Genomic DNA, 19,460 nt, shown 5'->3' with positions numbered 1-19,460 from the left:
CCTCAAGCCCCTGTCCACCAGCCCTTCCCTCTCAGCAGCATTCCATGGATCTCCCCAGAATCCCACAGTCGCAGGATCATTCCCCACCAATCCCAGCTTCCCTCCCCAGCATTCCCAGCCCCAGCAGTGCCTGCCCAGTCCCTCTCAGCACTCCAGCCCTCCTCCCTGCTTGGCCTCACCAGTGTCCCAGTAGTTTGCTGTGTTCATTCCCACCCGACTTCCCTTCCCCAGTCCCACCAAGCCCCAGCACCTGCCCACCCACCACCCCCAGCCCTGTGCCTCCTCCCAGTACCTCTGCACCCACCTGCCCATTCCTCTCAGTGACCCCCCCATCCTCTCCCAGTACATCAACAGCGCCCCTCCCAGTGCCTCACCAGCAACCCTCCACGTCCTGTTCCAGTCCCCCCTCCCAGTATCCCTCCCAATGCTCCACCAGTGCCCCTCACCTCCACCCAGTATCACCTGCCAGCGTCCCCCAGTGCCCCTTTCCACCCTGTCCCAGTCTCCCCTCCCAGTACCCCACCAGTGTCTCTCACGTCCTCCCAGTATCTCCTCCCAGACCCTCCCAGGACTCCACCAGTGCTCCTCCCCACCCTATCCCAGTCCGCCCTCCCCCCCCCCCCCCACCGCCCTCCCCCCCCCCCAGTGCCCCCCCCCCCCACCAGTGCCCCTCCCCACCCTATCCCAGTCCTCCCTCTCAGTGCCCCTCCCAGTGCCCCTCCCGGCCCCCTTCCAGTCCATCCCAGTCCGTCCCAGTCCATCCCAGTTCCCGGCCCCACTCACGGACCGGACTCACCGCTGCGGGGGCGGTGGCGGAACCGGAAGCGGCGGGGCCGGGCGGACTCGCGAGCAGCGAGATCAAACCCTCCCACGCCCAGAGCGGCCGCGCCCCCCACCATAGAGCGGGCGGAGCGCAGGCCGCTCGCACTTCCGGGTGGGCGGGGCGGAGCGGTGCCCGTGTGGGGCGCGGCGCGGCGGCTCCCCCCGGCGGCCGGGCGGGCGCGGCGGTGCTATGGCGGAGGTGGGCGCTCACCTCACGGCCGCCCCGGCCGGCGGGGACAGGCCGTCTGTGTTCGAGGCGGTGGCCCAGGACAGCCTGATGGCCGCCGTGAAACCCGCCCTGCAGCACCTGGTCAAGGTGAGGGGCGGGCCGGGCCGCGGGGGAGGGCACAGGAGTGGGGCCGGGCTCCTCTCACAGGCAGTGGGGCAGTTGTGACTCTCCCGAACCGGAGGCGTCGTGTAGAGCTGTAGAAGTTATAATTTAGCACAATACTCCACTTTCAGCTCCTTCCCTGTGAGGGTGGTGAGGCTCTGCCACAGGTTGCCCAGAGAAGCTGTGGCTGCCCCAGCCCTGGAAGTGTCCAAGGCCAGGTTGGACAGGGCTTGGAGCAACCTGGGCTAGTGGAAGGTGTCCCTGCCCATGGCAGGGGGTGGAACAGGATGGTCTTTGAACCCTTCCAACCCAAACCATTCTGTGATTCCTTCTACGTCCCCTTTCACAACAGGTCCTTGCCGAGTCCAATCCTGCCCGATACGGCTCCTTGTGGCACTGGTTTGATGAGATCTACGTCCTTCTGGATCTGCTGCTCCAGCAGCACTACCTGGCCAGGTGCAGCGCCTCCTTCTCCGAGAACTTCTATAGCTTGAAGAGGATCCCGATGGGAGAGGGCACACGGCAGGCCCTGGCCACGGCTGGCCTGCCAAAGAGGCAGCACTGGAAATCTCTGCTCCTGCTGGTTCTTGTTCCTTACCTGAAAGGAAAGCTGGAGAAACTGGTGTCCAGCCTGAGGGAGGAGGATGAGTACTCCATCCACCCTCCATCGTCATCCTGGAAGCGCTTCTACAGAGCCTTTCTAGCTGCCTACCCCTTTGTAAACATGACCTGGGAGGGCTGGTTTCTTATCCAGCAGCTGTGCTACATCCTCGGGAAAGCTCAGCATCATTCCCCCTTGCTGAGGCTGGCTGGGGTCCGCCTGGTCAGGCTGACTGCAGAGGACATCCAGGCCCTGGAGAACAAATTGTCTGGAGCCACCTCAAGTCAGACACACAGGTATGTCAGAACCCGCTGCTCTCCAGGGGGTTCCTTGGGTGTGTTAATTTTGAGGTGATGCTGCAAAGCAAAAGTGCCTTGTTCTCCAGAAATTCTTCAATATGAAGAATGGCAAAATGTGCTCAAAAAAAGGGAGTATTGTTAGTGAAAGTAAGGAAAAAAGTAGCAGGGATTAGCTTAACATCTTGTGGTAATGAAATTGCAGGGTTTGGGGGGTCTTTTGGGGCATTCCAGCCTTTATCCTGTCCAGTCTTTACCTGCACTTTTCCAACAAGGAAATTAGACTGCAGCAATGCTGCTAAAAGGACTGAAGCTTAGCTCTTTGATTTTCCTGAGCAGCAGCTAGTCATGACCACACTTAATATTCTGTAAAACAGTCAGCCATAAGTGAAATGCTTTGTGGCCCAAGTCCCCTCAATCCAAACTCTCTTAATTTAGACTTCTGAATGAAAGAGGATTTGGATCTTTCTTAAAATACAAAGAATATGAGAGAAACATCCTAACACGTGCCTCACTACAGACACGGGACACGCTGATCAACTTCCTCAGCATTAAGGAGCTGTAGGAAGCAGTGACTCCCCAAGTACTTTTTTCCACGGTTTCTAGATGAATAAATGTGCAGTGGTGACCGTCTCTCCATACTCTTCTCTCTGCCACAGCTTTACATCCCGAGTGCAGCTGGCACTGAGAAAAGCTCTGGGTGGCATCGCCTTCTCCCTCTCCACCGGGCTGTCCGTCAGCGTGTTCTTCCTCCAGTTCCTGGACTGGTGGTACTCCTCAGAGAACCAGGAGACCATCAAGTCTCTGACAGCTCTCCCAACTCCTCCACCTCCTGTGCACCTGGACCACGAGCCCAGCTCAGCTCTGCTGCCCAAACTGAAGACCGTGTGCCCTCTGTGCCGCAAGATCCGCGTGAACGCCACGGCCCTGTCCACGTCCGGCTTCGTGTTCTGCTACCGCTGCATCTACAGCCATGTGAAGGCTCACCAGCGCTGCCCTGTCACGGGCTATGCCACAGAGCTGCAGCACCTCGTCAAACTGTACTCCCCTGAGAGCTGAAAGGCTGCTGGGAGCCCCCATCAGCCCTTCTTACATCCCAGGAATTCCGGCCGCTGCAGCTCCTCGGTGAGCTCTGCAGCTCCTTTGAATTTGGTGGTCCATCGGTTTTGCTGCCTCTGTGCGTTCTGGCAAGGCTCTCCCCTTTGTTGGTAAGCTGTTCCAACATCCTGTGGCAGTTCCAGAGGGATCAGGCAGCCCCAGTCTGTCAGACAGTACAGAAATGCCTTCAAAGACCAGCTGAAAGGGAAGAATTTGGATAAGAAGAATGCAGATGTGAGGATCAGAGACGAGCCCTGGTAAAAGTCCTGCCCGAGGGCATGAGCCAGCAAATTAAAGAGGTAGGGAAATTCTCTAGGAGAGTTTTTCTTCCCTTAGCAGCTTCCCAGGCTGAGCTCTGGCACTGGGGCTTGTCAGAGGTGGAGATGGGCTTAAACCTCTGCTCTGGTTATGCTGCCCTTCAGCCTCCTGCATTTTCAGGCTACTCACCCCTGAATGGAGAACATCACACCCCTAATTGCCATCAGTAGTTCTAAATTAAGACTTCTGACTCGTTAAAGGAACAAAAGGTCATGTGTACAAACAAGGAACATTACATTTTCTGCACAAGGGAGGAAAATGACAAACCAGATTAAAACAGAAGCTGCCAAATGGTGAGAGTTGCTTTTTGTTAAATAAGTCTTTGCATTCGTTATTATCTGCTTTTATAAAGCAAAATTCTTTCTTGATTGAGAACCTAACTTAATTATTTTCTGGTTCCAATAGAGTTTGCTCCTCTGGGGGCTCTATTTACATAAGAGGGACCAGACTAAAGCTGCTTTCATCTTTTCATGTGATGATAATGGATGTAAGATTAGCGTTTTGTAAGCTGAGAATCTCTTAAGTATTACATTGCAAATATTGCAGTCCCAGCCATGTAGCACATTCTTATCAATACAAAACATCCTTTCACTGAACACAGGAGGAAAGAAAACCTGTGTGCCGTGGCTGGTTCCTGCTTGACAGCTGCAAGGTTTTTTCCTGACTCTAGGGAGCAGCAGTGCTCCAGACATCACAGTGACAGTGCTTACAAAGAACTCAAGAGCAAAGTTTGCTGCACAAAGTACAAGTCCTTTCCAGATTAAGAGATACCTTCAGACATTTAATCCACTGAACCAGGTATCTCATTTTTCCCCCCGCTTTAGCTCTGCTTCAGAAGATAAAAATCTCCACTATCCTCCCTCACCTGTAACTAAGATAGCAAGGTTACTGAATAATGGGGGAAAATACAGTAATTTGCATCCTCCCAAAGATGCTCTGGAAAACACCTGTTGTAACAAATGAGATTTGTCCCTGACACTTGTTTTTTTTATCTCTGTACAACTTCCAGACCCTTCTACCTGTGCCACTATGGAATAACAATAAAAACTGTCTCATTTCTCCTTTCTCCAGTAGTTACAGGATCCATGAAGACACCTCTCTTCCTTCAGAGAGCCAGTAAGAGCACACACATCTTACTGGAAGAGCAATCCCATCAGGGTGTGAGATTATCTGAGATTTCAAATCACTTTTCAGAGGGTTGGCCTTGGCCTGGGTATTAATGTCCTGGTGACTCCAGTGCAACTGCTCATTTAAATAAGGGCTGAAGCATTTGACTAATGATTCACTTTCACAAGTGGTTTATTTTCCTTTTGTCCTTCCTGTGCTTTCCAAATTATCCATCTGCTGCTCAGGGAGAAGCTGGGCAGACCTGGGACAGAAGACTGACCAATGCTGACTCACCTGCCAGCACTGCAGAGCTCTTGGGCAGGTTCTGCACCATCCTCCCTCTAATCCAGAAGGATTCATTAAAGGCCAAACAGCACAACAGAGTTGCCTGATCCCACACTGCTCCAGGGCCTCTACACCTCCTTCTCCCAGGATTATTCTCTTCCTCTCCCCCAGAATGCCCACTGCCTGCCAGGCCCTGGCTGCCTTCCACTCCCCACTGCACAACACCCTGTCCCTGCCAAACCTGGATTTGGCCAACTCCACAGCAGCTCCAAGACCTCCACAGAACACCCACGCCTAAGCCTCGCAGTTCTGAGCAGCTGTGATTACTCTTTTGAACATTAAATTGCTCTTTAAATTAAATTTTACTCCTTAATTGAGTAGCAGGCTTCGAGCCCACAATGGTGACAAGGCTCAGCAGTCACCCAGTGGATTTTATGTGCTCCTGTAGATGGCTGCAGGATGCCAGCTTGGATATGACTTTGTCAAAACCTGTCCTTAGTAGCCAAATACATACACATTTATCAGTTTTAATGTTCTAAAACTACAAGACCTGTCAGGGTTATAGAAAAATTCCCATTTATCTGCTTTTTAACTGTGATAGTGTTCTTAAAGCCATGATGGGCTAAAGATAGACAAGAGGAGTTTTTTTTTTCAGGTAACACCAACTTTATTAAGCCAACCTTTGGACTCACATACTAATTTGTGTCTTACATACAGTGATGTATCATACATATGCCTTCAGAATGCTTAGTTTTTGCTTAATAGAATTTCACCAACATCAACAACAGCCCTGGAGCTGCCCAGGACTTCTCTGCCAGAACTTGACTTTGCAAGTCTGTTAACAAATAATTAGTGAACCTGAGGTGCATTCACAGCTCATCTACACGGTGTTCAAAAAGCAATGTATTAGCAACTTTTCTTATTTCCTTGAAAGAAATCATGTAGCTTTTCCTGTTAAGGGAAAAACCACCATAACATACTTATAGGTAGATATTCCCCATAGATGCTTCCTTCTCCACAGAAAGAGAGAAATGAATACAAAGGTGTCAACAGGACCTGGAAAAGAACAAAAAATTGGGTTAGAGAACAGCTTTCTCTCCTTCCTTCTCCTTGCTTAATTAGCCCAGCCTCTCCCCCAGCCCCAAAGGGGCTGCACTTCATCAAGAGTATTCCAAAAATACTCCTGGCTCTGTGCTGGCAATCTCTAGATGAGAATGCAGCTGGACAAACTGCTAATGAGCATCTACAGGACAGGCAGCTCAGACTCCACCCTACAGAGAAGATACAGGGGCAGAGTATCTGGAATTTTATGAGCCATGTCATACATACGAGACAAAACAAGAAATCCCCCTCACTGCAAGCTCAGTCCTAAACCCAGCATTGCAGAAAGACACACAAACCCAAACAACATTTTTCAAATCGAGGTTTTCTTTTTCTGCGATTAAAAATTTTGCTAAAAATTCTGATTTTTTTTTCAAAAAAATTTTTTTTTTTTTGGGGGGGGGGGGCATCAAAAAGTTTCAAGAAGCAGCAAAGCTGTTTCCTGCAGACGAGCTTAGCCTAAAGAAGCTCAGAGAGAAGATTAGGTGATCATGCCCTGGTCAGAGCAGAGACACGGAGCCTCGGCAATACCAGTTCAGACTATACTTCGCTCATCATTGCTTTGGGCGAATCTGTTTCCATTCCATAAGGAGCCTGATCCCAAGTTAGCAGTAGGGGGTTTCCTCCTTCCTAGGAGGAGGAGCACGTGTAGCAGGGGAGCTCAGGAAGGGAGGGACATCCCTGCTGGAGCCAACCTGGGGAAGCCGGTGACGAGTGCGCATTCCAGGCTCTACAATGAGGAAAAACCCGTGTCATACCCATGAATGCCGCCGCAATCAGTGTCGCTCCAGGGGTCCAGAGGCCTGTTTTGATCCCTCACGCCACACGTTTGCACTCTCCCATCTCCTTCCCTGTATTTTTCCCCCAGGCCCCTGCAGCTCTCCAGCTCCCAGTTCCTCTGCCCGCGTCCGCCCTAACCCAGCCCCGCATGCCCCGAGCCCCCCCCCAAATATCCTCAGCCTCCCATATTCCGTGACCCCCAACACCAAGTCCTGAGCTGCCCTTCTGCAGGCCCCCGGCCCCGAACCCCCCCTCCCAGCCCCGTTGTCCCGTGTCCCCTCACGCCGCTCTCGCCTCCCCCAGGCCCGGCCATGCCAGGCCGGAGCCACCCGCCTTTGCCCCACCCCCAGTGGCAAACAGCCAATGGCAGCGCGCGGCTCTGCCGGCTGGGCAGAGAGGGAGCCAATAGGAAGGCGCGTTACAAGAGCCGGGGGCGGTGCGAGCGTTTCCCGCCCAGAGCGGTCTGAGGGGGCCTGAGGGTGCGGGCGGGCTCTGTCAGTTTAAAGTGGCTGTTGCGTCTGTGTTTTAGCTAAAAAAATGCCAATAAATGGCTTTTACATAAGTAGTTTCCGCACTTTCAGGAACAGGATTAGTATTAGTATTAGGATTAGTAGAACCCAGTTGCTCCACAGAGAAGCTTCAGTGAGAGAAGGAAAACTTCACCCTTCAATATCAATGTGGGGTTTTTGTCTTGGTGTCAGAGATGTTGGTTAGATAAAACTCTGCACAGAGTTAATGTAAAGTACTTTGGAAAGGCAGATTCAACATCCCTAAGAGTGGGTATCCAAAAATTGCAGGCTCGTTAAAAACAAACCATATTTTCCACCACAGCATGTGGTTTGGAAGAAGAGTCTGATATCCTCCCGCTGTCATTGTAAACTGAATATGGTTACAGTATGGAGAAGATACTATACACAGAAATAATGCTCCAAATAAATTTGCCTTCATGTCATCAAACCTGTTAGCTTAACAAATGTTAGGCTTTTCTAAATTCAGGAAGCTAGAGGCACTTTCCACTTATTTCTTTTCCTTAACACGCAAGGAAAGACTATGCTCGTGGTTCCTCTCATAACCTCCAAACCTCAACATTTCATCGTGCTATGCCTGTTGTGGGCATCACCGATATTTCGTATTATCAGAGATATTTTACTGCGCTTGAATTCACATTTAAATTATTGCCGAGTAAGATTATATTTACTATAAACTTAGGGACTTCCCCCCAGGGACTAAAGCAAGGGTCTCTGTTTTTTTTGTGTTGCCCACAGAATCCATTAAGAATCTGTGCTTGAATGAAAATATTTATGTAATGAAGTTTAATGTGATGACCAACTGGTGTGTTTGTTTCTCATTCTGCTTTTTTCATAAATGAGATAGTTTCAGCATTCCCTGTTGAGCCAAACACTGTGCTCTGGTGTGAACCTCAGCTTAACCCCTTGGTGTCACCTCCTTGTACAGCCTTTCGTGATGACTCTGCATCTTCATTTGAGCAGCACTGGATAGTTTGCAAGGGGTGAAAATTCAGCCTGTGCTACAGATTACTCCAGTTACCCAGTTGCCTTAGATTCTCCTTTTGCTTAATAAAAGCAGAACAGGAATTCCACATGGAACAAAGTAGTGAATTTATTAAGAGTTCATCCACCATCTTCACACTTTGGCACACAACTTACCATAAATGAACAAGGAAGCACACAGCTAAAACCCAACCTATTTTCTGACTGCAGAATAGAAGACACTTAACCCTCTCTGTTCCACCATTGCTGGGAATTCCAGAAGTACCAGGGGCTGGAGGTGGACTCAGAACAGACTTCAGCTCATTTGAGTTTCCTTCCAACAGGCTCCTGGAACATTTCCAACACAACTGACTCTTTTACAGCTGGGCCTTGAAGCTTTTATCATTATCAGCTGAATGGGGCCAGAGAAAGGATTTATACCATCTGGGAATTACTCAGATGGACACTTTCCAAATTTCCCAGGCAAATGCCCTCCTTTTTCTCATAGAGCTTCTGATCCTCCAAAGCTGTCCTCAAACTATTCTGCACCTTGACAATGGCACCAGACTGTCCTCGTGGCTCTCACTTTTCCATATTTCTCCACAGCATTTTTTCCCCCCACATTCAGCCCTTTTTGTTGCTTTTCACCTCCTCATGCCTGAGAGAAAGGTTTGATCAGCCCATAATCCATGCACCTCGTGAGGCAATCACGTGCCACGTTAATGATGTGCTGCTTCTTGGGGTGATCCTCTTGCTTCCCGACGTAGGTCAAGATCTCCAGGAGCTCTGACTCCACCAGCTTCTTCGCCAGCTCTTTGTCAGCACTGATTAAGTTGAAAGCAATGACCAACCCTCGGTGCTGGACCTCCATGTTGTCGTGCAAGCAGAGCCTCTGCAGGATTTCGAGCCACTGGGTGGTCTTCAAGGGAAAGAGAGATCATTAGTATTGATCTGCAGAACATCTCAACCAAAAATGCTGAGCAAGGCACTGCTGAGCAGAAGGAAGAGCAACGCTCATGTCAGTTGTGGTTATTTCATTCTTTAACTAAGGAAACCTGACTCCGAAGGTTTCATGTTCAGGCTGCTGCATAATCTCTGTGCAAAGAATCTGACCAGAATACTGGCACAGCTGAGATGACCAGGAGCAGATCACACACTCCCTCACTCTGATCTTCCTGAGCCTCTCTCTTGGCTTGATTAATCATTTTTATTCTAACAAGCCCCAGTGTCCAACATCATCATGCGTGCAGCACAACAGGGCTCAGAGTTCTCAACCACAGCTCTTTAGAGACACTCAGCCCTGCAGGGTCTGGGTTCTCAGGGATTTGTGCAGGGAAGAGAGATGCTTTGGGATCTGTAAAGCTCAGCAGATCAAGCTCTTCTCATTTCTGAGTGAAACAATTTCAGGTTATTTATCAAAATGCACAAGGGGCATGCACAACCAGGTCTCAGCTTCACCGAGCTCCTCACTATCAAACTAGTAGACCAGATCTTTCTGTTGAGAGGCATTTTCATGTCTGAGCCAGGCCCCTTCCAGGGTACATCTACACTGCCAATAATCAGAGTTATGCTCTTACCACTTGAGTCATCTTATAGCAGAGTTTCTTTTGTGCTGCTGTAAGCATGGCCAGGGCTCCTGCCGCCGCAACCTGGACTTTCTCATCGTCCTCCCCACACAGTAACACCACCAACTTCAGCCGGTCGTTTCCATCAGCCACAAACCTCTCTTGAACCTAAAAAAAAGCCCTCATGATACCCAGAGATGTCTCATTTAGGAATGTCTCTTCCCGGGGGCCGGTGCACACGGTCAGGTGTGAGGTGCCCAGGGAGTTACCTCTTTGTTGACCACCAGGTTGCACATGCACTCCGTGGCTGCCTGTCGAAGCTGGTCGTGGTTCTCAAACATGTAGTTTTCAATATCTGGCAGGGCCTTCTCTTTGACTATCTTCAACCTGTGTTGAGGAGCAGTCAAATGAAACACATTATGGGTCAAGCAATAACCAACTTATCAAGTATTAACTGCAGGGAAGGCCTTGAAACAAATCAGTGTCCCCAGCAGTGGAGTTCATGATGTGGTTCATTCTCTGTCTAATCCAGATTTGGTTCATGTCTTTCCTGTTTCTAGAGGAAAATGTGCCACTCTCCTTTTCCTATTTTATTAATCTGAGACTTTGGAGCTCTGCCAAAGGTAGCTCAAACTTACCAGTCTTCATAGTCCAACAAGGAAAGTGCTGAAATGTAATTTACATTCACTCCTGAAGAAGAAGGAAAGTTAAAAAGCAGTTAAACTCACCTAAGTTTATCACTTCTTCCTGAAAAGTTAGTGAGACCTAGCAGAGCCTCATAGTTCTGGAGGCCATCTCTCTCTGTGTTCAGCAGGCTGACAAGGGGCCTCACCACCTCATAAACCTAAGAAGAAAAGGCATGTCACTGGATTTTTATTTGCCAAAGGAATTATTAATACTTTTGGGTTTATTATTATTATTATATTTTTTTTTTTTTAAGCTTACCCTCTCCCCTGGAAATGCAATGTCTGGATTGGAGATAGCAGCAATTTTTGCCAGAGCGTGAGAAGCCTTTATCTTGCCAACATCTGTGCCTTCCAAAGCCAGAGGTATCAGAGCCTGGTGACACACAGGAAAGCATTCAGTGCTCTGAGGAGACTTACAAGATTGCCTTAATACACTAAAATAAATTTAAAATATCCTTAATATGTGTCTGTTGAAGAAATGGGTCTGGACTGCAGCTCACAGTGACTCTTGCTTTAGTTTTTAAATAGGCACCACACCAGAGCCTGTAGCTCACTCACAGTTGTTCCAAGAACATCACTTCTTTGCAGCCTTGCAGAGATGGGGCTGGAGTGTCAGTGTGGCCCCAGGGGCTACCAGGGCAGCTTGTGCTTTTCTGTCACTGTCCCTCACTGGAGGCACGTCACAGGCTCCCAACAGACATTAACTGCCCAGAAAAGTAATCACCTTTCCACCTCCTTGAGCGACAATGGTCCCACGGTCCTTGGGGTCTTCACATAAGGCAAGAAACACCCTGTAGGAGCACAGCAACACTTAGTGGAACAGCCACGTGGGACAGCAACAGCCAATAACCCTCATGGAAGGGGGCTGAGGTTCTGCAGGACTGCCAGAGCCACCAGGCAAATTCCAGATGTTTAACCCAGTGCCCATGGCACTCTAAGGGGAAGCAACAAATGGCACAGTAAGAAGTTTCCAGGCCCATAAGATGAACTCTATTCCAGTCAAAACCAGTAGAGAGGACTAAAAAATCAAAGTGCATCCTGGCAAGGCAGCCCTGTAAAGCTGCTTCAAGGTCAGAACAGAGATTTTTATGACACTGCTTAACAAAAGTGTCGGTTTACATCTTTTTCCACCTCCCTTTCGTTTATCCCCCCCAGGCAGAGCTTCCCACCCCACAAACAAGGAGCCAGCCCAGGTGTCCCTCTCCATGGCACACGGGCTGGCCGGCACCCCCAGGACAGCGATGGAGGCACCTGGCAATGAGCTCCTTGCTCTGGTCCGTCAGGATGGCACTGTCTGCCTTCACCATGCAGGCCAAGGCAGAGACAACCCCGGCCTTCAGCAGCCGCTTCACCCGCTTCACCACAAAATCCTTCTTGTCCTGAGGGGGGAACATTGGAAAAGGATCAGCTCTTAGCAGCTGCTCTTCTGCCAACTACAGCTAAGCCTGGTTGCAGAGCAAAGCAATTTCAGCCTCAGGGACAGGAGACCTGAGCCCTGTGACAATGGATGCACCAAAGAAAGTCATCAGATCCGAGCAGCTCCTCCCAGCTCCCCAGCAGTACACAACCCACCTTTGGATGCTCCTCAGGCACGTGCTGCTTGGAGAATTTTGCCAGTTGCACCAGCTCTGGGACCAGCTCCTTGGTGTCATAGCTGTTGGTACAGTTCACCAGAGCAGAAGCCACAGAGTACAAGATGGTCTTGTCACTTGTCTGCACAGACAAATAAAAGCTTATGTGAGGTGAGGAGGACACAGCAGGGAAAGGGGTCCCTTTGGACTGCCATCATGGTGGTTTGCACTAGCTGAAGTGTTCTTAGCCTTATCCACCACTTTATAGCCTGTGGCAAGGAAAACCCAAAGTTTTTGTGGTCAAACAGACTGTTTCACATCATCGGTGTTGTCAACACCTTGGTGCTTTGGTTTTCATGCAGTTGCTGACAGTAAAGATAGGAGCAATCATCCTGAGCCTTGGGAGAAGAGCTGGATGGTAACAGCCTTGAGGTGTCTCCAGGGCACAGGCAAAACTGAAATTCTTGTTAAACTAGAGGTGAGGGATTGGGGGTCACAGCACCTCCTGACTGGGGAGACAGTGTAGGGCGGGAGAGCTGGGAGAACTTGGTGCTACCAGAGAAGTGAGGGAACAAGGAAAGGAGACAGACCTTGGCTAAATCAAACATAGCTTTCAGGGCTGGCTCATCTTCAACAAAGTCATCTTTCACATCTGCATCGAGGGTGAGATATGACATCCCTTCCACAGCCCATTTCCTGGTGCGGGCATCAATGGTGGTGTTGCACAACCATCTGGAAAAGAGAAAAACACCCACATTTCCATCTCAGGAGCCAGGACTGATTTATTTGGAAAAAGAGGGAGGAAAAACAGATATTGAGACTGTCTCAGGTCCGAACATGTCCTCAGGTTCAGCAGCAGCTCCTAAGAATGTGGATGCTTCCCTTTGAGACATGACCTTCCTCCCATGGCCCAGCTTTAGGGATGTAAATGCTGCAGGGAAAGGCAGACTAGAACAGCTACTTGGCACTGCTTTACATTTACCATCCCACAAAACAAGGGATGTCCTGCTATCCACTGCCTGCAGGAATGACCACCCATTCAGTCACTTCCTAACTTCATCCCACCTCCTTGGTTAGTCCACCTGGTAAATTCCCCTTCAGAAGGGACTTGTGCATATGCAAGGTAGCACTTGATCAGGCTGTCCCACTCTGGCAAAAAGGGAGGCACCATGCCTGGTGTCTCCCATGGGCAGTGAGCAAGGGAGAAACGTCATCTGGATGTTGAGGCAGGAGGAACATATGGTTGCTTCAGGCACAGAAGAGCTCCAGGTCCCAGTGCAGTGGCTCTGGGGGCACTGTCAGCTGTCAGGCAGCAACAGGAAATGAAGGCAACGTGTGGGCAGGATCTCATGGCAAAAAGGAACATACTGTGTTTTGCAAAGCACGGGACAACTGAAGAAACAAATGAAGTCACTCACTTTCGGCACTGCCTGGCCAACTTCTCAGTGGACCCCTCAGCAAACTGCCGCAGGCCATAATCTGTGCCTCCTGCTGAGCCCAGCTTGCAGAGACCCTGAGGAGGATGAAAATATTTTACCAGTGAGAAAGGCTCATTAACCCTCTTGTATTGCTGCCCAAAACAGCCTAAACCCACACCTGAAGTGTGAAGTCAGTTCTAGCAAAGAGGAAGCATCCTAACACCCTATAGATGATTCAGTTTGCAGCACAGCAAAGGGATGTTTTGTGCTCCTACTGGATGTCTTTCATGGAAGATTAACCAGTTTTGCCTTCAAAATTATCAGCAATCCATGTGCTCTCTTCCTTGTAGGGGGAAACACAGTAAACCATTACCCATATGGGGTGAGTGAACCAAACCCATTCCCAGGACCTCCCCACTCTCCCAGGTCTGGGGTTAAGCAGGTGATAAGGGCAGGGGCTGCATCCTTACCACCAGGGCTCGGATTTTGATCTTCTCATTCTTGGTCTTCTTGTAGATCTCCTTCAGGAGGTTCACCCCGTTGGAGATGATGAAGGTGGCCCGGCTCAGCTTGGTGGAGGCATGGATGAGGGCTTCCACAGCCACCAGCTGGTCAATCTCCCTCTCGGACCCACACAGGGCCACCATCATCTCCATCACTCCCTTCATGCCAAGCAGCTTGTTGCCTAAGTCAAAGGGCCCTTGCAGAACTCCAGACACAATCTGGACAGCATGGAGTGTCTTATCCATGTCCTGTGGGTCGATTTTGCTCCTGCATGGGATAGAGGGAGTAGCACGTGGGACAGGAGTTACTTACACTTCTCATTCCCTTGGGCAGGGAATGCCCTTCCTCAGACTGGGAAGTGAGTTCCTCTGCTGAAATACATTGGTCTGGGACAGAGCTGAGCCCAGATTCCTGCAAAGGCTGTGATCCAGCAGGATCTCAAGCAAATCATTATCTCCCAGAGCCTCAGTTTGGAATGTAAGTGGACTTCAAGTGCCTCATCTCATCCTCAAGGCTCCCAGGAAGCCATTCCCAACTCACTTGATGTACTCCTCGCAGATGATCCGGTAGTTGTCACGCTCCGGGTCGCAGCGCAGGTCATCGTACAGCTTGTTCAGGAGGACAGAGGCAGTCAGCTGGGTGTTCTCTGTCAGGGGCAGGCAGTCAGGCATCTCAGGAATCTGGCCCACCACTTTCAGTATCTTTTTTAAGCCTGGAAGCAATGGAGTGATACAGCTGGTTACAGGGGAGAGGGTCTGTGCAAAACTCAAGATACAATTTGTTGTTTTCTTGCCGTGAAATATCCAACTTGGATGGTTCTCAATTATTTTGCAGCCTAATCACGTAAGTCTTAAACAGACAAGACATTTAGATATTCCCTGGGGAGGAGCTTCTGCTGGTGAGATTACAGGTTTGCAGCTCTCAGAGTGAGATAAGCAAAACTGCATTAGGTCTCTGGCTGGATCTGTTATTTTTGTCAAGAGGCATTAAACCTGCTGACTTCCAAGGCTGGAGGCTTAGACTGAGGAACACTCAGCAACTTTCAAGTGATTCTGGATGTCTTAACCCTCCTTTTGCTGAACTGTAATTAAATAACTGCCATCAGAATGGTAACATGCATTGGAGTTAGTATAAAAACACACTGCACACAAATCCCTCACCCTTGCCCAGTTTTAGAACTGATCAGCTTGTGGATCCACCAAGCTCAGCAGGTGCTCATCTCATCCTGTCTAAACTAGACAATTTATCCAAGTTAAATCCTCTTAACATTAGCAAATGCATTGGAAAAAACTAACTGTTAGTCAACTCTTTAAAAACTCAAAAATTCTTGTTCTCATATACAGGGTTCTTTTTTTCTTAATACTGTTTCCCGCTAATAAGTCTAACTTTGCTCCAGGATTTATTTTCTAGAGAGGATCAGTTCTACAGGTATGCAGGCAAGTACACACAGCTCCACATCTCCCAAATCAGAACAGGATGGAGGGGAAGGGCTCACCATTGTCGATGACAAAGATGGTCCTGCTGTTGTCATGGTCTTTCAGGTCCTTCCTTGGTATATTCTTGTTGAGGAGGTTGAGAGCTCTGTCTCGCCCTTGCCCAGACACTCTCTTACTGACCAGCATATCCAGCAAACGCATTGTGATCATCTTCAGATCTTTCTTAGTGTCTACAGAGAAGCAAAACAGTAGCAGCCAGTTACAAGAAATTATCTCTGAAAGCAGCTGAACCCAGTGAAAACCACTCAAAGCCATCGTGTGGCTCTAACAGAGGTATTTAAGTTATGCATGAGGATAAGAGCTGTGTGCAGGTTGTCATCCTGGACAGCTGAAGGGTAAAGGCCCCACTTCACCAAAGAGCAAGGAATAGGGTGGGCATCCCAGGAGCAGAGCTCTTCTGCTCAGCCCACTTCTCCTCCAGCCGGATGGAGGGATCCCCATGTGCTGTCACCTAACACGACAGCCTCCTCCTTGCCGTGGTGCTCCTCTTTGCCCTGGTCCAGCAGGCAGTCAGTGATGGTCTGCAGGAGGTTGCAGACAGCCAGGGAGATTTCCTCGTTGTCTACTGACATCCACATACAAATGCTGTCGATGCCCAGGTAATGGAGAATGGCAGTGGCCTGGAGAGAGCAGGACAGTGTTAGCAAAGGCCTTTCCTTCCTGTGTGCTTCAGAAAGGTCAGGCTCAGCTGGGACAAAGAATCTATTTTCCTCTGTGATTCCTGAGTCAGTACAAGGCAGAGTTTTAATTTTTTTCCCCACTGCTCACAAACATACTGCAACTTCCCACTCCCCCAGGTGCAAGGCAATAGCAGCAAAGGTCCCAAGCATCCTGTTCTTACCCGAGCCTTATGTCCCGTGCACATTCCTGAAAGTGTCCTCACGGCTGCCAGGATCAGCTCAGGATTTTTGGTTTCTATCAGCTGCAGCAGCAAGTTGACCCCGTTATTCTGGAAAATCCTCTCGGCACCTGCTTCCTCCCGCCCCAGGACTATGAGGTTGTTTGCAGCCTGCATGGGAGACAGAAGAGCCAGGGGTCAGTGGCACACCCAGGCCTCCAGAACATCTCCAGGCAGCTCTGGGACGTCCTGGTGCGAGCTGTGGATTGCCCATCTCCTGACAGATGCAGCAGACCAGCTCAGATCCCCCAGACAGTTTATCCAGGTGCATTTGGGATCCCTTCACTCTGCCCAAGAAGAGTGGATCACTGCTTGGAGTGGAACATTTAGCGGGTGGCAGAGATGGACCTGAGCAGAAGTCCAGTGTGATCCCACCTTTGATATTTTGGGAGGTTTGGCCGCCTTCCCTCGGCGTAGGGATGATGCCTCACTGGGACGTTTCCCCTCTCAGCTGTCCCTCCGAGTGCAGTTCATTTCCCAGCTCCTTCCCTCATCTTCCATCCAGGGGAGGTGGGGAAAGGAACTCTGTTCTGCTCCTTGGTGCAGCCTCTGACATTAAACAGCCATTTTGCCAAGTGCAGAGCAGTTCTCACCTTTTCTCGCTTTTCTTTCTCGCTGTTCTCATCCAGCAGGATTTCAAACATCTTCTGCACCCTCGAGTCCGTGGAGAACTGAATGCGCAGCTGTGCCAAGGGAGAGAGGGCAGGGAGCATCACAGGGAGAAAACTGAGGAGCAATATTCCTTTTTTTGCTTCGAGAACACCCCAGGCCCTCAAACCATAGACAATTTAAGCTGAATAACAGCTTCTCAGCTATCAGCACCCATTACCCACCTCAGACTCATGGGCATGGACAGGACAGCCCTAAATCATTATTTCACAGTACCTACTGATGCAAGGGCTTCTTCACAGCAGCCCTGTAAAGGTAACTTTGTCAATGTGGCAACTGCCAAACCCAGTCCAAAGCTGGCCCAATTCCCTGCCAGGACCCTTTCAAGACACTCAGGAGCAGACCAGCCTCTGGAGGGAGCTGCCACGCTTTTTAATTCAACCCAGTCCTCAGCTTTACACACATCAAGTATGAACTTCCAGTTAATGGAGCCTATTTATCCCCCTGCATCATTACAAGTTTCCAGTATGAACAACAATCCCTTGGTATAACCCAGAGCAAGGACTTCCCACGCCTGGCCTGTGAATCCAGGACTGCTCCTCCAGCGTTTACCTTCTCCTGGATGTTGGCCCCCAGCCGCCTCAGGGTCTCCTGGAAGTTCTTGTTGCGGGGTTCGATGGTGGCACATTTCTGAGCATCTTTGAACGCCTGGTCCAATTTCCCCAGTTTTTCCAGAGCTTGGCTGCGCCGGTACAAGGCTTTGATATCTGAAGCATTGATGTCGATAGCTGGGAAAGGGATCCAAAACAGCAGGCATCAGAGTTTGCTGCTTGGGAATGGCCTGTGTAAACTGGGGTTTGCTTTGTTATTAACACTGTACGTGAATTGGTGCCTGATTAGCACCCACTGCACCATCCCACCGAATTGGTACGTTGTCTTTTGAACCTCCAGTAATTCCCTTGTGGCCTCAGCACTTGGGTGTTACTGGACATCAAGGGATAAGGCCACAGCGTCCCAAAAGTAGATGTGAGAGCAGGCTGAGCACATGTACCCAGCAATACAGCTCTCCTTTCTCAAAACAGCCCCCTCCTCACCTCTAGATGCATCCGAGGCTGCCTTGGCGTATTCCTCCTGTTAAACCAGAAAGGAGAGAGTTGTTAGGCATGGAATAGCAGGGCATGTCCCCATTCCTGATGGACACTGACCCCTCTGTTCCCAGTTCCTAACAGGACATCCCAGTGAAGCCAGCAGCAGCCTAGGTAAGGGAAGGGGAGCTGAGGTACCTTCGCGTCACTGATGGAAGGGAAGGGGTGTGTGGTGCAGGTGAAACAACACACTTGGCTGAGGATGCAGCAGGACAGTGGGCAGTGAAGGAAGAGGGAATTCTCACAACAGCCTTGGTCTGTGTTGGTGTCACTTCTGGATTAGTGAAAATTCAGGAACATGCAAGCAATCTGCTCAGTTCCCACAACAGGCCACTACAAGCTGAGACCATTTTGGTACAGATAGCAATAACTTTTTGTTTTACTAAATATCTTCACCTGCTTTTCTTATACTGGGACAGACTGCAAAAGCAATCCCAAGCTATGGCTTACAGAGCTCTTTGGTAAGTGTGGAGCAGCCTGGATGCCAAAAGCCTTTGCTTCAAAGTGATTAGTGGGACCATCTCTGAGCTGAACCTGCATGCTCAGCTCCATCAGGATGGAAGCAAGGAGGAAGCTTTACAGCTCTAGCACAAGCCCAGAACGTGTAATTTCAGACCAGTTTGCAAACACCTTCTTCAATAAATAGACAAACCACGCAGTCCACAACTGGTGAGCCTCCCTGCTCTTCTCCCCTCAAGCTCTGCCCAGGAGAACTGGGAGCTTTTCTCACCTTTTTGAGGAAGCAGGCTGCCCTGTTCCTGTACAGCACCGCCTGCAGTGCCTTGTCCTTGTTGAGCTTTAAGGCTTGAGTGTAGCTTTGAAGGGCTTTCTCGTAGTCATTGGCCTGAAAATATTTATTGCCCTCCTCCTTCAGCTGGATGGGATCCTCCATCTGGAGAGCTCTAAGGAAGAACATCAATTTGGGGCCCATTTTCAACTGCCTGTGTCACCCGAGGTCGCCTGCCTACTGCCCCAAGCTGAGTTTCACCACGAGACTGACATATAATTAACACACACATTAATAAAAGCAGCTTACCAGACTGAAGAGTTCTGAAAATGAAGACCTAAATTGCTCCTCCAGGCTGTGACTTCTCAGAAGCTTTTCCCACTGCTGTAGGTCCTTAGGAGTCAATTAATACAGGAAAGAAAAGCAACAACAAAAAAAGGAATTGAAGAAGTCTGCCAGCACTACGGAGAGTCCGTGGGGCTCAGGAAAGAGCTTGCTTCCCACTCCAAGTTTGGGCAGGAGCTGGCAGCTCCTGCTGTCTGTCAGCATCACCTGTCACCACAGCCTGTCCCCTCCTTGTCCCCCTGTGCTATATATGCCTGTGGAGGGCTG

General features: G+C 49.8%; 3 protein-coding genes and 1 non-coding gene across 6 annotated transcripts in view; 1 reads left to right on the top strand and 3 right to left on the bottom strand.

Annotated features, from left to right (window-relative positions):
• The window catches only part of AP2B1 (adaptor related protein complex 2 subunit beta 1), a 78,609-nt gene extending 77,741 nt beyond the window's left edge, over positions 1–868 (bottom strand). For 2 of the 3 annotated variants that reach the window (XM_027664433.1, XM_027664435.1), the window contains exon 1: positions 797–868. The gene's annotated coding sequence lies outside the window, so the exon portion shown is untranslated. Of the gene's footprint in view, positions 1–787 lie in introns of all 3 variants that reach the window. The other variant, XM_027664432.1, reaches the window with a different exon arrangement.
• A 119-nt stretch (positions 869–987) lies between these two features.
• Positions 988–4,543, top strand: PEX12 (peroxisomal biogenesis factor 12). Its single transcript, XM_027664510.1, has 3 exons — positions 988–1,138; positions 1,506–2,050; positions 2,710–4,543. Exons 1-3 carry the CDS (start codon positions 1,013–1,015, stop codon positions 3,107–3,109), a joined length of 1,071 nt encoding a protein of 356 aa, XP_027520311.1. The 5' UTR covers positions 988–1,012; the 3' UTR covers positions 3,110–4,543.
• A 1,881-nt stretch (positions 4,544–6,424) lies between these two features.
• LOC113957254 lies at positions 6,425–6,522 on the bottom strand. Its single transcript, XR_003531108.1, has one exon. It is a non-coding gene; the product is annotated as a Z30 small nucleolar RNA (small nucleolar RNA).
• Positions 6,523–8,334: 1,812 nt separating this feature from the next.
• UNC45B (unc-45 myosin chaperone B) lies at positions 8,335–19,354 on the bottom strand. The gene is made up of 20 exons (XM_027664529.1): positions 19,158–19,354; positions 18,852–19,023; positions 18,071–18,107; positions 17,589–17,764; positions 16,961–17,050; positions 16,311–16,478; positions 15,921–16,089; positions 15,469–15,639; positions 14,514–14,685; positions 13,940–14,240; positions 13,470–13,564; positions 12,642–12,783; positions 12,053–12,193; positions 11,732–11,859; positions 11,205–11,271; positions 10,740–10,853; positions 10,523–10,638; positions 10,064–10,181; positions 9,807–9,962; positions 8,335–9,148 (listed from the first exon to the last, which is right to left on the bottom strand). The coding sequence occupies exons 2-20, from the start codon at positions 19,011–19,013 to the stop codon at positions 8,882–8,884; spliced, it is 2,790 nt and encodes a 929-aa protein (XP_027520330.1). The 5' UTR covers positions 19,014–19,023; positions 19,158–19,354; the 3' UTR covers positions 8,335–8,881.
• Positions 19,355–19,460: the final 106 nt, after the last annotated feature.

The sequence above is a fragment of the Corapipo altera genome, unplaced genomic scaffold (genome assembly GCF_003945725.1).
Source record: "Corapipo altera isolate COAL_440 unplaced genomic scaffold, ASM394572v1 181b, whole genome shotgun sequence".
NCBI classification, from domain to species: domain Eukaryota; kingdom Metazoa; phylum Chordata; class Aves; order Passeriformes; family Pipridae; genus Corapipo; species Corapipo altera.
Note: the sequence above shows the minus strand (reverse complement) of the source record. Positions and strands in the feature narration are given on the sequence as shown.

Bases quoted from the DNA above. Each gene is read 5' to 3' on its own strand.
- PEX12 (XM_027664510.1), top strand. From the start codon at position 1,013: ATGGCGGAGGTGGGCGCTCACCTCACGGCCGCCCCGGCCGGCGGGGAC. The intron at 1,139-1,505 runs GTGAGGGGCGGG...CTTTCACAACAG, and splicing joins CCCTGCAGCACCTGGTCAAG to GTCCTTGCCGAGTCCAATCC. The intron at 2,051-2,709 runs GTATGTCAGAAC...TCTCTGCCACAG, and splicing joins ACCTCAAGTCAGACACACAG to CTTTACATCCCGAGTGCAGC.
- UNC45B (XM_027664529.1), bottom strand. From the start codon at position 19,013: ATGGAGGATCCCATCCAGCTGAAGGAGGAGGGCAATAAATATTTTCAG. The intron at 15,640-15,920 runs GTGACAGCACAT...GCTTCTCTGTAG, and splicing joins GGAGGAGGCTGTCGTGTTAG to ACACTAAGAAAGATCTGAAG. The intron at 9,149-9,806 runs GTAAGAGCATAA...TTTCCCTTGAAG, and splicing joins GCTATAAGATGACTCAAGTG to ACCACCCAGTGGCTCGAAAT.